The 13,590-nt window shown below is 41.5% G+C and overlaps 1 protein-coding gene across 1 annotated transcript in view; it reads left to right on the forward strand.

The window, feature by feature from the left end:
• Positions 1 to 283: 283 nt before the first annotated feature.
• Positions 284 to 13,590, forward strand: part of LOC148019599 (PX domain-containing protein EREL1-like) — a 31,419-nt gene continuing 18,112 nt past the window's right edge. The window contains exons 1-5 of the mRNA XM_087699603.1: positions 284 to 566; positions 733 to 858; positions 2,557 to 2,655; positions 2,788 to 2,880; positions 3,047 to 3,155. Coding sequence (XP_087555729.1) covers positions 474 to 566; positions 733 to 858; positions 2,557 to 2,655; positions 2,788 to 2,880; positions 3,047 to 3,155 — 520 coding nt within the window. The 5' untranslated portion in view covers positions 284 to 473. The remainder of the gene's footprint in view (positions 567 to 732; positions 859 to 2,556; positions 2,656 to 2,787; positions 2,881 to 3,046; positions 3,156 to 13,590) is intronic.

The raw sequence follows: 13,590 nt of genomic DNA on the forward strand, positions 1-13,590 counted from the left end.
CATATGCAATTAAAATCATAATTAGAGTTCCAACAAAGGCAAGTTCTTGTGATAAAATGTATCACTTGGTTCCAAATTTTCACAATGCGTCGAGGCACATGTGGGGGGGGGGGGGGCGGCCCAAATGCATACGAACGAGAGCATGACAAAATGAGAGATGCCAGAAAACGGAAAAACACATGTTATTATTAATAATAGAGAATAGAAATTAGTAAATAGAAAATAAAATGAAAAGTATAAAAACAAAAGTATGAATTATACTGATAGAAATAAAAAAGGGAAGCAAAAGGAGCTTTGTGGAGCAGCAAGGAAGAAGGTGATGGAGCTAACGATGTGATCATCGCCAGGAAGAAGAAGAAAGAACGAAGAACAGAAGAAAAGCGAAGCAGCAGCAGAAGAAGGAGAAGGAGGAGGAGGAATAATAAAGTGAGAGAAGCAGGAGGAGACACAATTGGCGATCTGCGGAAGCTCCCATGGTGGGCAGCAGCGGCTCCCCTCGCCATCGCCATGACGGCACCTCCCCTCTTCCCCTGGGCATGGACTACAGCCCCGCCCCTGCTCGCTGGGTAAGCCTCACCCCCCCTTCCTCCCCTCTCTATCTGCTTCTTCCGATCTCTGATCGAGCCTTCGCATCGAATTTCAATCAGAAAACCCTAATCGCGTATTATTCCCCCCGGATTGCTCTGCTCTTAAGTGCTGACAGTTTTATTGGATTGGGTTGTTTCGATCCAGATGGGACCCCACACCCCCTGGCCGCATGACCCTCGCACTGGATGGAGCTACTGCATCATGATTCCATCGTGGACCATGCTCCCGGATGCCAAGGCGAACGATGGGCACCTTGCAAGCCCTATTGTGGTTGGTTATTCGATCCTTTGCATCAAAGTCTCGTTCCTAAATTCTATCCGCAACAGGCAGGTCACTTTTTTGGAGAAATATAACATTCGTGCAGTAATGAGGACTGCTAGATGCTTAGAAACAAAATTTCATCAGTATTATCACAGCCATGACTCTATTGTTCATGATGGCATAGGGGAGCACTTAGCCAATGTTTTTCTGAGAAGATGACGTTGTACACTTGTTTTGAGACTATGATAAGTTTTCTGTTTGACAATACGGAATGTTTGTCAGATCATAGCTAGCAACTGTTTTTCTGTTTCCTTTTTATCATTGTGATGCTAATTTTGGATCAAATTCAGTAAAATGGCAATCGAGCAACAGTGGAAGGATGCAACATATTTGTCATGACTGAGTTGCTATTTTGAAACTTGGTATTCATAGAGTCAACATGCCATGGCTTACATCTTGAAAAGAATGCATCAAGGACACCATCTCTTTGTTGTGAATCCCATGATTGAAGAGTTTCAGATGGTGTGTCCATTGAGTGGTGAAAAGCTGGGCAATCACTGATGCACGGGCAACTTGAGATTGGGCATTATGTGTGTGAGCTTCCTTACAGGAGTAGTTTAGAAATAAGTTCCCCTCACTTCTTGGTGGAGGGGTTTTTGAATTAAACTAGCATCACTTTCACTGTGCATTATGAATGACAAGCCAGTTTAGAGATCCTCTTTTGGGATTATTAATAAGGATGTGATATTGTACAGTTATCTTGCAGAGTGAAGCATTACTGTTTCACTCAACTATTTGCAAGCTAATTATTTTCTTCTGTCAAGTATATCCCTGCCTTCTGTTTAACATTGAAAAATGTTGTATTCAAGGGGTTCTAGGGACAACATCATCAAACAGAAAATAGTCTGTTTTAGTTTCAGTTTCATTTTAGACACCCTTAACTGATGCATGCAAGAGGAGAGCTAGAAGTACCCCACAGAGAGTAAAGAAATGAAAATGCCTGCAACATCAGGCAACTACATTCGGTCATTTAGCTAGAAGTACACTATGCCTACACAGCAAAGAAATGAAAAAAACATGTAACATCAGGCAACCACAATTAGTTGTTTGAAAAAATGCAATGAAAGAGAGAACCTTTGAACAGCTCTCAAGTCAAAGTACCTGCATCACACACCAGACAGATGAGTGAATCCCTGTCGATCACAGGTGAAGTGATACATTACCTTTTAAATGATGACATGTCCTCCTCGTCAAAGATAGGTATAAAGAGAAGAATTGTTGGCCTTTTAGCATTGGCCATAGTCTGGTGTGAACTTTATATTAGTAAAGAGATAGTGAGTCTGATAGGATATTCTGCACCACTTCCGACCATGTGGTGGTCAATTGGGGATTCTTCAGGTTATAAAAGATCCACAAGAGAGAACTGGATTATACTCTGCAAATGTTTTTCCGTTTTGTGTTGCTTAAACATAGTATATAAGTAAGAAGACTGTGAAGGACATCCTTGAAGACTACATACAGCCAGTTGTTCTAGGGATGCTGCATGGCTTGAGAATTGTCTGCTGCTCTCCAAAAGAGTCATCTGTTGATGAGAATCTTTGGTCACTTTTCCTGTGCTAGATTTTCAATCATGCTAGATAGAGGTATTCAGCTCTTCAATTGATTGTCCAAATCATGTGCCAGTTTCTTACTGATTATCCATTTCAGTTTTATAGGGTACAAGTTGGGATACAATCACCAGAAGGGGTGAGTAGTTTGCGGAAAATCTTGAGGCGATTCAGCGACTTCCTGAAACTTCATGCAGCGGTACACTTTACTTTTTTTAGGTCCTTATTTTGGAAACACACTTGCAGTAAGGAGTTACTCCTTTGTTATGACTAGAATGTATTAGTTTCCTTTGTAAGACTACTTACTTGTTTCACTTTTTTAAAAATGAAGGTAAAGAAGGCATTTCCTGGAAAGCACTTACCAATTGCTCCCCCCAAGAATTCCATGCTATGGATGAATGCAAAGGATACTCATCTGGAAGAGGTTAATTTGTTGGCTTGTTCTGCTGATTGGTGTTTGGAAGATCTTGTGACCCTGGAAATTGTTCCTGCTAGAAGTGTTAAACAGAAATGCTTTATAGTTGCTGGTGTCCATGCAAGAGTTGGACCTTGAAGCACTCCATTTTGAGCCTTGCTTGAATATTTTGCAGAGAAGGCTTGCTTTGTTAGACTGGCTGGCCAAACTTCTTGGAGATATTGATGTTTCTCGCAGTGCTCCAGTAGCTACATTTCTTGAACTGGAAGCTGCTGCACGGACAGGTGAGATGAGTAACTTAAAATGCCCCCTTTATTTCTTTCTTAGCAAACAATGTGTCAGTTTTTCTGAAGGGCTATAGCCTTTCCAAGTGTTCAAGTGACTCATAACTTCACAAGGTATATGTATTCTTTATGTGCTATTTGTGGCAACTATTTGATTGCACATGTGGGTTGAGTATGTATGAAGGGGCTGATCACCGACATGAAATACTGGATATGGGGCAGCAACATGGTGTTGATTTTAATAAAAAAGTTTATGTATATATGTATGTAAGTATAAAGATAGATCATAGCAAAGAGGGCTCACTCTCTAGATCTGACAATTGTGTTGGTTTGAGTGTTTGATAGGTAGAGTAGAACTAGAGAGTGTCTAGAAAAGCCAAGTAATGCAGAATCCAACATGTACTGATAGGCTAGTGATGACATGGCAGCAGTCGCGATGGGTTGGACAGCCACTAGAGGGAGAGCTTATGGTTGAAACTTGCGAGACAAGGGATAGGCTGAACGGTGGGCAGCTTGTCTATTTATGACGTAGAAGGATCCTCCCAAATTAGAGTTTTGTGGTAGGACCATGTAACATTTAATGAAACTTTTGGTAATTTACATGTTTTGGGGCTGTTTTAAAGAGCTAATGAGTTTGTAATGCATTTTTAGCTCAACACCATCAAGGGTGGAAGGGGAATTGAAGGGGGAGAAAGAGGGGATGGAGGGGGAGGAGTTGGAGATGAAGGGGTATTGATGGGTAAACTAGAAGGAAGGGGAGGGGTTGATGGTTTGTTTGGGTGGGTCAGTTGCCAATGAAGAACCGCCTGCAGTAGAAGCACTATCAATCAGGTCATTGGAGGTGGCTACCTCATCAAATACCACATTTGTGCTTACCTGAAACTTTTTTTTCTTTGGGGTTATAGAGCTTGTAGCCCTTCTTGGTTGTATTATAATCAACGAAAATAAGCTTCTTTAACATCAAGTGATCTTGTTGCATTTCTTGTTGTCGACATGGCATAGACATCTTTCCCAAAGATGTGAAAGTGAGACATGTAAGGCTTCTTTCCAAAGAAAGTGAAACTAGCCTTCGTTCTCGGATAGGGTGGTAATTCCTTGATCAAGGACTAAATTACAATGATTAGCAAACAAACATAAATTGAAATGCACACTTTATCTTTAAAATTCTTGGACAATGGACACCATGTTGGCCCAAAACTAGCGGCCCTCTCAGTATTTCTTTATTTTCAATTGCCAATGGATTTATTACAAGTTGAGATTCCTCAATCTCTTTGGTTGATCGAAAAGCCCCTTGCTCATCCAACAATCAGCAAACGAATTAGGCGATTTGCCTCTTAAATTTCACCCAAGACTTGCTTGAATTGGACCCCAATTGGCCAAATGCTACCCCAAATTTACAATGGATGGGCTAGCATTTGAAATCCTTGGCAATAGCTCAAATTGTAGGTGTTGATTTCAATGTTGTATGATGCCTTTAATTGATGGCATGGGTCCCAAGGTGGTTGTTGAACTCTAATTACTACTGTAAATTAGGGTTTACAGCAGAAATCTTCCTGTTGTCTACCAAATCTGATTGAGATTTACTCCAAATGGCTGAGATAAGCTGAGATCTCTTAAGAATGAGCTAGAATAGATGAGACAATGCTAGAGAGAGAAAACTTGAATTTCTTTATTGGAAAACCCTAAAATTTGCTTGTTGCTTGCTCTAGCTTGTATTTAATGTAGTCACATAGTGGCAAGTATCTCCAAAATGCTGTTGCTTGATCAACAATGCTATCACCAGCCCTTGGAAGGTGTCTCCCTGTTCTCGCCTGCCTCCTGAAGGCCTTAGATGGTTATTGCTTGTCAATGTTGATTTTTGCATAGGTAGAATGAACAAAGCCTTCTCTCTCCCTCTTTCACCAGTTGAAAACTAACTAAATGGTTGAGACGCAACCTCCAAAAACGTTTTCTTAGTTTGCATGGGTATTTTTGTCAAGCAACAACCTTCTAAACCCAATTTTAAGTATTATCCAGTCATTAAATTAATTTTTAATATACAAATAATTTTAAAAATTAATTTCAATCATTCTTTCCTTGCCCAAAATTAAATGTACCCATCCATAATGAAATCGGCTAGGCCATTTGCAACTTGGAGTAGTTTCCAATCTCTTTTGACTCTTAGATTGACATTAATTAATTAATTAATGCTAGTCCCTAGTGTCACCATTGACACTTATTAGCCAAACAATTGTTCTATGATCAAATGTGACATCAACTGACCACACCAAAGCCCAGTTGGCATAACTTATCACAACTTTTGCCTTTGACACCCGTTCCATCCTCGAGATTCTTAGCTTATTACCATGAAATAATTGCCATGTGCATCACATGTGCTAAACAAACCTTGTACATTTGATTAATAACTTAATCAAATGTTATCAACAAGATTAAAGCATCTCAAAATTTCATGTTCTTGTGATAAAAAACCTCATATGGAGTCATGTTTTATATTGTCGAAGTCGGAGACTTGTTGTAGATATGTAGTGCTATATGAACCACCTCACCCCAAAGGGAATGAGGAAGATTGCGATGTCAAACATCATACATGCCATTGTTGGCACACTCTAGCACGCCATTCTTATATTGTGTGTTCGGATGAAAATACTTCATTTGAATCTCGAGCTCTTTGTAAAACCAATGCCTTGGAGCAAAACTCTCCACCATGATTAGCTCTTACATCACAAATCTTGAAAAAAGTTTGTGTTTCAACAAACACTTTCCAATCACAACAGTTAGAGTATACCTCACTCTTGTACCCCAGAAAATATAGCCATATATACTTGCTAAAATCATCAATATTAAGCATTATATATTTGGCCTTCTTAGTGGAGACAATGACCATAGGTCTACTCAATTTAGTATGCTCAAACTCTAGCGGAGTAGTAGCCCTACGAGAAGCAACTTCTGGATGAGGTTGCCTATGCTGTGTGCCCTATTAGTAGCTAGGGCATGATATGTAAATGGGGGGAAAATCGAAAAGCCCTCCACAAAATTCTTTGAGAAGCCTGCCTGATAGAGTCAAAATTTAGGTGCCCATAACGGGCATGCCAATGCAATCCAAGCTCTTGGGATGATGTGTGGGTAAACTACAAGTGCTTCATGGTACTAGTGTGTCTATGAATGATCTGTGTACTTAGTATCTAAGAGTGTCTACAATCATGGTTACAAGTGCCTATTACGTAGAGTATGATCTATTATATGTATATCGCATGCCTATCATGAAAAAAGACAACAAGGGAGAGGGGTGAAGAAACCACGAGTATACACTCAAAAGCAACGGAGACTTGAGCACACAAGGAGATAGGATTGAAATCTTCTTATTTTTCTTTCTTCTTTTGTCTCCACACAAAAGAACATGTTGAAACTTGAGCTAAAACACACTTTATAGCTGATTAGCATTTTTAAACAGTCCCAAAACATGCTTAATTAATGACAAATACAAATTTGATGCACGGTTCGAGAGAATTTCAGTGGTCCCCCAAAACCCTAGTTTTTTGGGACATCCTTTAACATCTATAAATAGACAGGTTGCCCACCATTCAGCCTAATTCTTTTGTGCAGGTTTCTCACTCTATCGTGTAGATTTCAGCCATGAGCCACCTCCCATATGTTGTCTAGCCATTACTGATTGCAGCCCATCACTATCCAGCCCTAGGCGGCTTGTTTTTAGACATTGCTCTACTTAGCACCTGATCAGTGTGCGTTTTCAACATCTAGTGCCATGCAAAAGGCTATTGCCATCTCTTTTGCTAGGTGATTGTGCCGTACCTGTGTTTTTGCTGTCCAACAGGCCATCTATATTGGCAAACATCTCTCTTGTTGTGTCGTCTCAATTCCATAACACATGGTGATCAGCGTTTGGTGTTTTCCACACTTCGACTAGTAGTCACAGCACTTGGGATTCGTCTCCGATGCATGTCACTCTTCGACATTGCATTGCTCTTCCCTTGGGCACTCTGTACACTCTTACATTCATTTACTTCATAGTTTTTTCTCTGTGTTTGTCTTTGTGTTTGAGTTTTAAGTTTTTGCGTTTTGCGTTTTGGGTTTTGTGTTTAGGGTTTGAGTTTTACTTGTCTTCTCTAGGTCTTTGTGTTTTAGTCTTAGTTGTATGTGTTGTGTTTTTTTAGTGCAAATCCTAGTATATTTTCACATGGTATCAGAGCAGTGCTCTTTTAATGAGTATCCTACGGTGATTGTGGAGGCTTGTCTTTGTGTGAGACTTACACATGACTCGTTTTTGACTCATAATGTCTCTAGCACCTTCTTCTTCGGACCCTATGACGTCCTATTAGGCTTCTCCATCATTGGAGGCTCTGAGAAGGTATTATGGTCTCAAGGAGGAGGAGGTAGACACACCTTCACCTTTACCATCTTCTTTTTCTCTTTTTGTTATCTTATAGATCAAGAGTTTTTGGAGTACTTGCGCATCACATATAGTTTGGTTTACACTCATCCAAGGAGTGCTACTACTCTGTCTAGTCTTATTGGTGAGTCTGGCTCTCTCTCTAGACTTGGGGGGGTTATGACATTTGGTGCGTTTGGCGATCCATCTTCTTCTCAGCTAGGCTAATGTCAGGTTCGTACAACCCTTTTGGGTCGTATGAGCCAAAACCCTTTCTTGTTTCTCCTTTTGGTGTGCAGGAGCTGGATGGTTTTCAGTATGTTAACTTTAATAGAGGAGGCTCTCGAAGCAGATATTCTTCATCAGGTATTTTGTACTATCTATTTCATTTGAGCAAGTAAACCACACATCTCAACTCGCTTCCATCCCACCGTTATATTTTCCACATTCTGATCTACTCACATCTCCATTCCAAAATCTTGGATTACATTTCACTTTCGCTCAGAGCACACTAGGGGTTGGATCTTCCATTTCTGCTCCTAACACTTTCCCTACCTCCATTCCACCATCTACCTACCCTCCAATCACTCCATCTCTTGGTGCATCATTAGGGGAAATGCCACCCTTTAACACTATACCTTTCACATAACCCAGTTTACCACATCCTTGCACTTCGGGATGGTTGTGATGGGCATCCCCTCACTATCCCCGGACACTCATAAACCCCCCATATAACCTCTCAGATGCAAGGATCTCCATTCTCTGCTTATGGACTGTTGTCCCACATCCCTTGGATCACTCCTATGTAGGGATTTCCATCCTCTACTCCCCATGTCACTATTCCTCCACCATGGGCTCCTCAGGTGGTTACCATGCCCCTCCCTAGTTTGCACATTTCCATATTTGAATCCGCTATGCGCACTTCTTGTATGCATGGTGGGCACTTTGGGATTACTTCCCAAGTGTACTCTCTATCTTTCTATCCTCTCCATTCACTCTATTCCCATTACACATCTTCTCCATCTCCTAGCACTATCACTCTTATTGCAATGGCCAAGAATACCATTACGGATAAGACATGTTTTAATTGGTCAAATTTTACCACTCGGTCGAACTTCGTGCAACAAGTGCTTGAATCTCAGGGACTTTGGGACTTCGTTATTGATATCGAGCGTGGACCCTTAATTAGCTCACCTTGATCATACTCATCAATGGAGTGTCCGCAACGCCATAACCAATGCTGAGTTAATGCAGGGATTGCTTCTTGAATTCCACTCTCAATTACAATATTTTTCCCTCGCATCTGAGTGTTGGTGTAGGGACAGATTAGGCACGGAGATCAAGGCAAAGAGTCGTTACTTGCTCTGAGAGACAAAGTGCGAGAGAGCACAGTAGAAAGTGAGCACGTTTCTTTGGTACAATTACGAGTGTACCTTTAGGTTTTTATATATATATATATATATGTGTGTGTGTGTGTGTGTGTGTGTGTGTGTGTGTGTGTGTGAAAGTACAATGTGCTAAGGGTGTGTTCACACCCGTGCACATATAAGAGGCACGATGGCCCTTTATTCCCAACAACCTCCCACCTAAAGGCAATGTGCCTTAAGAGGAGAAAAGAATCAGCTATGTCTAGGTATGTACAAAGCTGAAATAAATATATCTATCCAACTCCCATCATCTGTCGGCAATGAGCAAACCGCTCTGCTGGAAGAACCTTCGTGAGAAGGTCTGCAGGGTTATCATCTGTATGCATTTTGGCAAGCTCAATGCTCTTGCTATCAAGAACATCTCTAATGAAGTGGTACTTTACCTGTATGTGCTTTGTCTTTGCATGAAAGACAGGATTCTGTGCTAGCATGATAGCACTTTGTCTATCACAATGGAGAACAGGTAACTCTGAGATGCCAAGCTCTCCTACCAGACGTGAAAGCCATAAAGCCTCCTTGCATGCCTCAGTGGCAGCCACATACTCTGCCTTTGTAGTAGACAATACAACACACTTTTGTAGCCTGGAGATCTAAGAGACTGCTTCTCCTGTGAAAGTAAACACATACCCAGAAGTGGACTTCCTGTAGTCCGCATGACCAGCGTAGTCTGCATCCGTAAAGCCAACAACAGATGCCTTCTGCTTTCCAAAGCAGATGCACAACTCCTTTGTGCCTTTGAGGTGTATCATAATACCTTTCATTGCATCCCAATGCTTCTTGCTAGGGGTTGCCATGTATCTGCTAACCACTCCCACTGCAAAGACAATGTCAGGACGTGTATGGTATCTTGGCCATTTCAGCCTTCTCATCATCAGATGTAGGGCTGTCCTCTGCACTGAGTTTCACATATGGAGGCAATGGAACCCCAATTGTTTTCCCCCCCTCCATATTGAAACGCTGCAAAACTTTGGAGATATACTCCTGCTGAGATAGATAGAATAAGCCTTTCGATCTATCTTTGAGTATTTGTATGCCAAGAATGTGATTTGCATCACCAAGATCCTTCATGTTAAAGCTGCTATGAAGACTTTGCTTCAGTGAATCCAAGGCATGAGTATCCCTGCCAGCAATCAGCATGTCATCTATATACAAAACCAAGATAATCAGGCTGCCATCTGCTGCCTTCTTGGTATACAAGCAGTGATCCACTTGACTTCTATGAAAACCTTGGGACTGCATGAATGTATCAAACTTATGATACCATTCTCTTGGTGCTTGTTTCAGCCCATACAAATTCCTTTTGAGTTTACATACCATCTTTTCTTTCCCTTCTTCAACAAACCCTTCAGGTTGCTGCATATAGATGTCTTCATACAGATCACCATGTAAAAACGCAGTCTTTACATCCATCTGTATGAGCTCCATATCCTCAATTGCAACCAAGCCCAAAATGGTTCTCAATGTAGTCATCTTGACTACAGGAGAGAAAATCTCATCAAAGTCAATTCCATGCTCCTGCTTGTACCCTTTTGCAACCAATCTTGCTTTGTACTTTGGTGAGGAACCAGAAGTGACTATCTTGTAAACCCATTTGCACGGAAGGGTTTCCGGCTCTTTAGGCAACTGCACCAAGTCCCAAGTGCCATTTTTTTCAAGAGATTCCATCTCTGACAACATGGCTTTATACCATTTGTTGCTTCCTTGAAGCAAGACGGTTCACCACAGTCTGTCAACACGACATAATCAGCCACATTGTTTGCACCAGGAACAAATCTATCAGGTTGTCTAGTAGCTCTAGATGATCTCCTAACCTAATGGTCATTGTTTGCTGGCTGTTCCTGCAAATTTCCATTTTCAGCATGCTGTCCTGGCATCTCAGCCTTCAGATCAGCATTAACAGCTTGCTGTCCTGGCTGTTTCTGCTCATGTAATGGCTCATTTTCATGGGCAATAGCTGGCTGATCATTTCCAGCATCATTTCCTGCATTCACAGGTTCATTTACAGCAGGTATTTGCTGCTGTACAGCGGGCACATTTTGCTGTCCAAAAGGTATTTCTTCCCGAAATACAACCTTATGGACCTCCTCAGTCTTTTCGGGCTGTTTGTGTATGCGATCTTCCCGGAAGATAACGTCATTTCTGCGTACTACTTTCCTTTTCTCGGGATCCCACAATTTATACCCCATTTCACCCTCGTCACCATATCCTAGGAAAATGAATTTACAGGACTTTGGCTCAAGTTTGCTGCGTTTTTCTTTACGACTGTGCACAAAAGCCTCGCAGCCAAACACTTTCAGATGAGCATATGAAGGTGACTTGCCCGACCACGCTTCTTGGGGGACTCCCTCTCCCAAAGACCTGTTCTGTGATCAATTAAGTAAGTGAACGGCTGTCATAACAGCCTCTGCCCCAAAACCATGGGGTAATGTAGCATGAGACAGCATCGTACGGACCTTATCTTATATGGTCCGTTTCATACGCTCTGCAACTCCATTTTGGGGCGGATTATGAGGGGTAGTGAGCTTCCTCTTTATCCCTTTGCTGTCACAAAATGCGTGAAAGGCCTTGGACACATACTCCCCACCATTGTCAGAGCGAAGATACTCAAGTGTCTTATCTGTCTAATTTTCAGCCAATGGCAAAAAATTTTTAAACTTGTCAAGCATTTCATCCTTGCTACGAATAGGGTAAACCCATACTTTCCGTGTAGCATCATTGACAAAGGTGACAAAATATTTCTTCCCCCCTAAAGATAATCTTGGCATTTGACATACATCCGAATGTACTAACTCTAGAGGAGAAGATTTCAAAGAAAGAGACTTTTTATGTGACGTCTATGCATGTTTGCTATAAATGCAATGATCACAATGCTCAAAAATCAGCATAACGAAGATAAGGCAAGTAACCCAAACGAGAAAACACTTTCGTTCCTGTTTGACTCGTGTTCCAACTGGCCATGCCACAAAGAAACGCTTGGCTGCTCGGTCACGGCAACAACATGGTCACGCCCACTAGATACATGAAGTGAATACAAAGTATCACTCTTGCAACCTCTGGCAATAACCTTAGATCCCTTACAAATCTTCAATTTTCCATCACCAAACGTGGTATGAAAACCATCATCATCTAGTTGCCCTGTGCTAATCAAGCTCTTCTTGAGCTGAGGTATATGCCGTATATGCTGAAGTGTAAAGACCGAGCCATGCTGAAATTGTAACTGCACACCGCCAATACTTGCAATCTCACATGCATAGTTGTCCCCAAGATGGACAACACCATGTCGACCCCCTGTATAGGCGGAGAACCACTCACGATGAGGGGTGACATGAAAGGAAGCACCCGAATCAAGAATCCAGGTATGCATGTCATCATCTGTATCTGTAAGTAAAGCATGTGCACCTAAGTGTGAAGAGACAAAGAGTACATCCTCCCACTATATTCACCTCTTCAATTTTTACACTGCTCTTCTTAGGCTGATTGTCTTTCTTCTCTTCCTTGCTATCATCTGTCTTCTTGCCTTTTCCTTTCTCTTTCTTCCATTTGTAGTAGTCACGTTTAAAGTGACCCTTCTTGCCACAATGATGGCATTCAACATCTTTGCCACGTGATTTACTGCGTCCCTTGCCATCATATTTGCCCTTTTGCTGTGATCTGCCCCTAGTATGCAAAGCACTGGAAGACTTATTGGATGCATTGTTCTACTGATTCATCTCTTCCATAAGTAGAGCACTCTCTACATCAACACACAAAAGGATCACATTAGAATTGCTCATAGCAGTCTTGAATGTATCCCAACTCTTTGGTAGAGTGCAAAGCAAGAAAGTAGCCTTAAATTTCTCATCAATCATGAACTTCAAGGCAACCAGTTGGCTGAAAATGGAGTTAAACTCACTCAAGTGAGTAGACATTGCTGTACCTTCTTTCATACGCAAATCCATAAGCTTTTTCAGCCAATACACTTTGCTTGCAGCACTCTTCTGTGCATACAGTTCTTCTAGTCTAGTCCATATAGCATATGCAGAATCCAAACCTTCAATGTTGAAGAGCAAGGCATCAGAAATCGATAGCTCTATGGTTGAACGTGCAAGCTCATTCAACTCATCCCAATCGTCCCGATCCATGTCCGTAGGCTTTGCCCCTTTGGTTTTGATTGGCTTTGCCTGCTTCTTTTGTTACAGGATATTGTAGCACTGTTTTTGCCACACTGCAAAATTATGTGTGCCGTCAAGCTTCTTTATGTGCATCAAATTACTGCTATCATTGCTGCCAGCCATGATTTTCAGCCCAAATGTGACAAAAAGACCAGCAAATGCAGGCCCAAACTGTCACCCAAGTGACCAAGGTACAAACAAGTACTAATCAGCAATAAATGACCATGCAGAAGTACAGATTTCAGATCTGTAATTAAGTTTTCAGAAGCACCAAACCAAGTGCTACAGCATTATCCAACTGATTACCGCTATTCCAAGGGCATGTGCATCACATTACATGAGAAATCCCAAAATTTCAGCTGCAATTTCTGTTGTACATGTGCCCACAGGCATAAAATTTGACATGAACGGTCAAAAGCCCCAAAATTTTGTGCTCAAAGCGTCAAACACACATTTGCATTTCCTTTGTC

This window comes from Lygodium microphyllum, chromosome 19, assembly GCF_053477565.2.
Source record: "Lygodium microphyllum isolate KBCC chromosome 19, Lygodium_microphyllum_v1.1.10, whole genome shotgun sequence".
Lineage (NCBI taxonomy): Eukaryota > Viridiplantae > Streptophyta > Polypodiopsida > Schizaeales > Lygodiaceae > Lygodium > Lygodium microphyllum.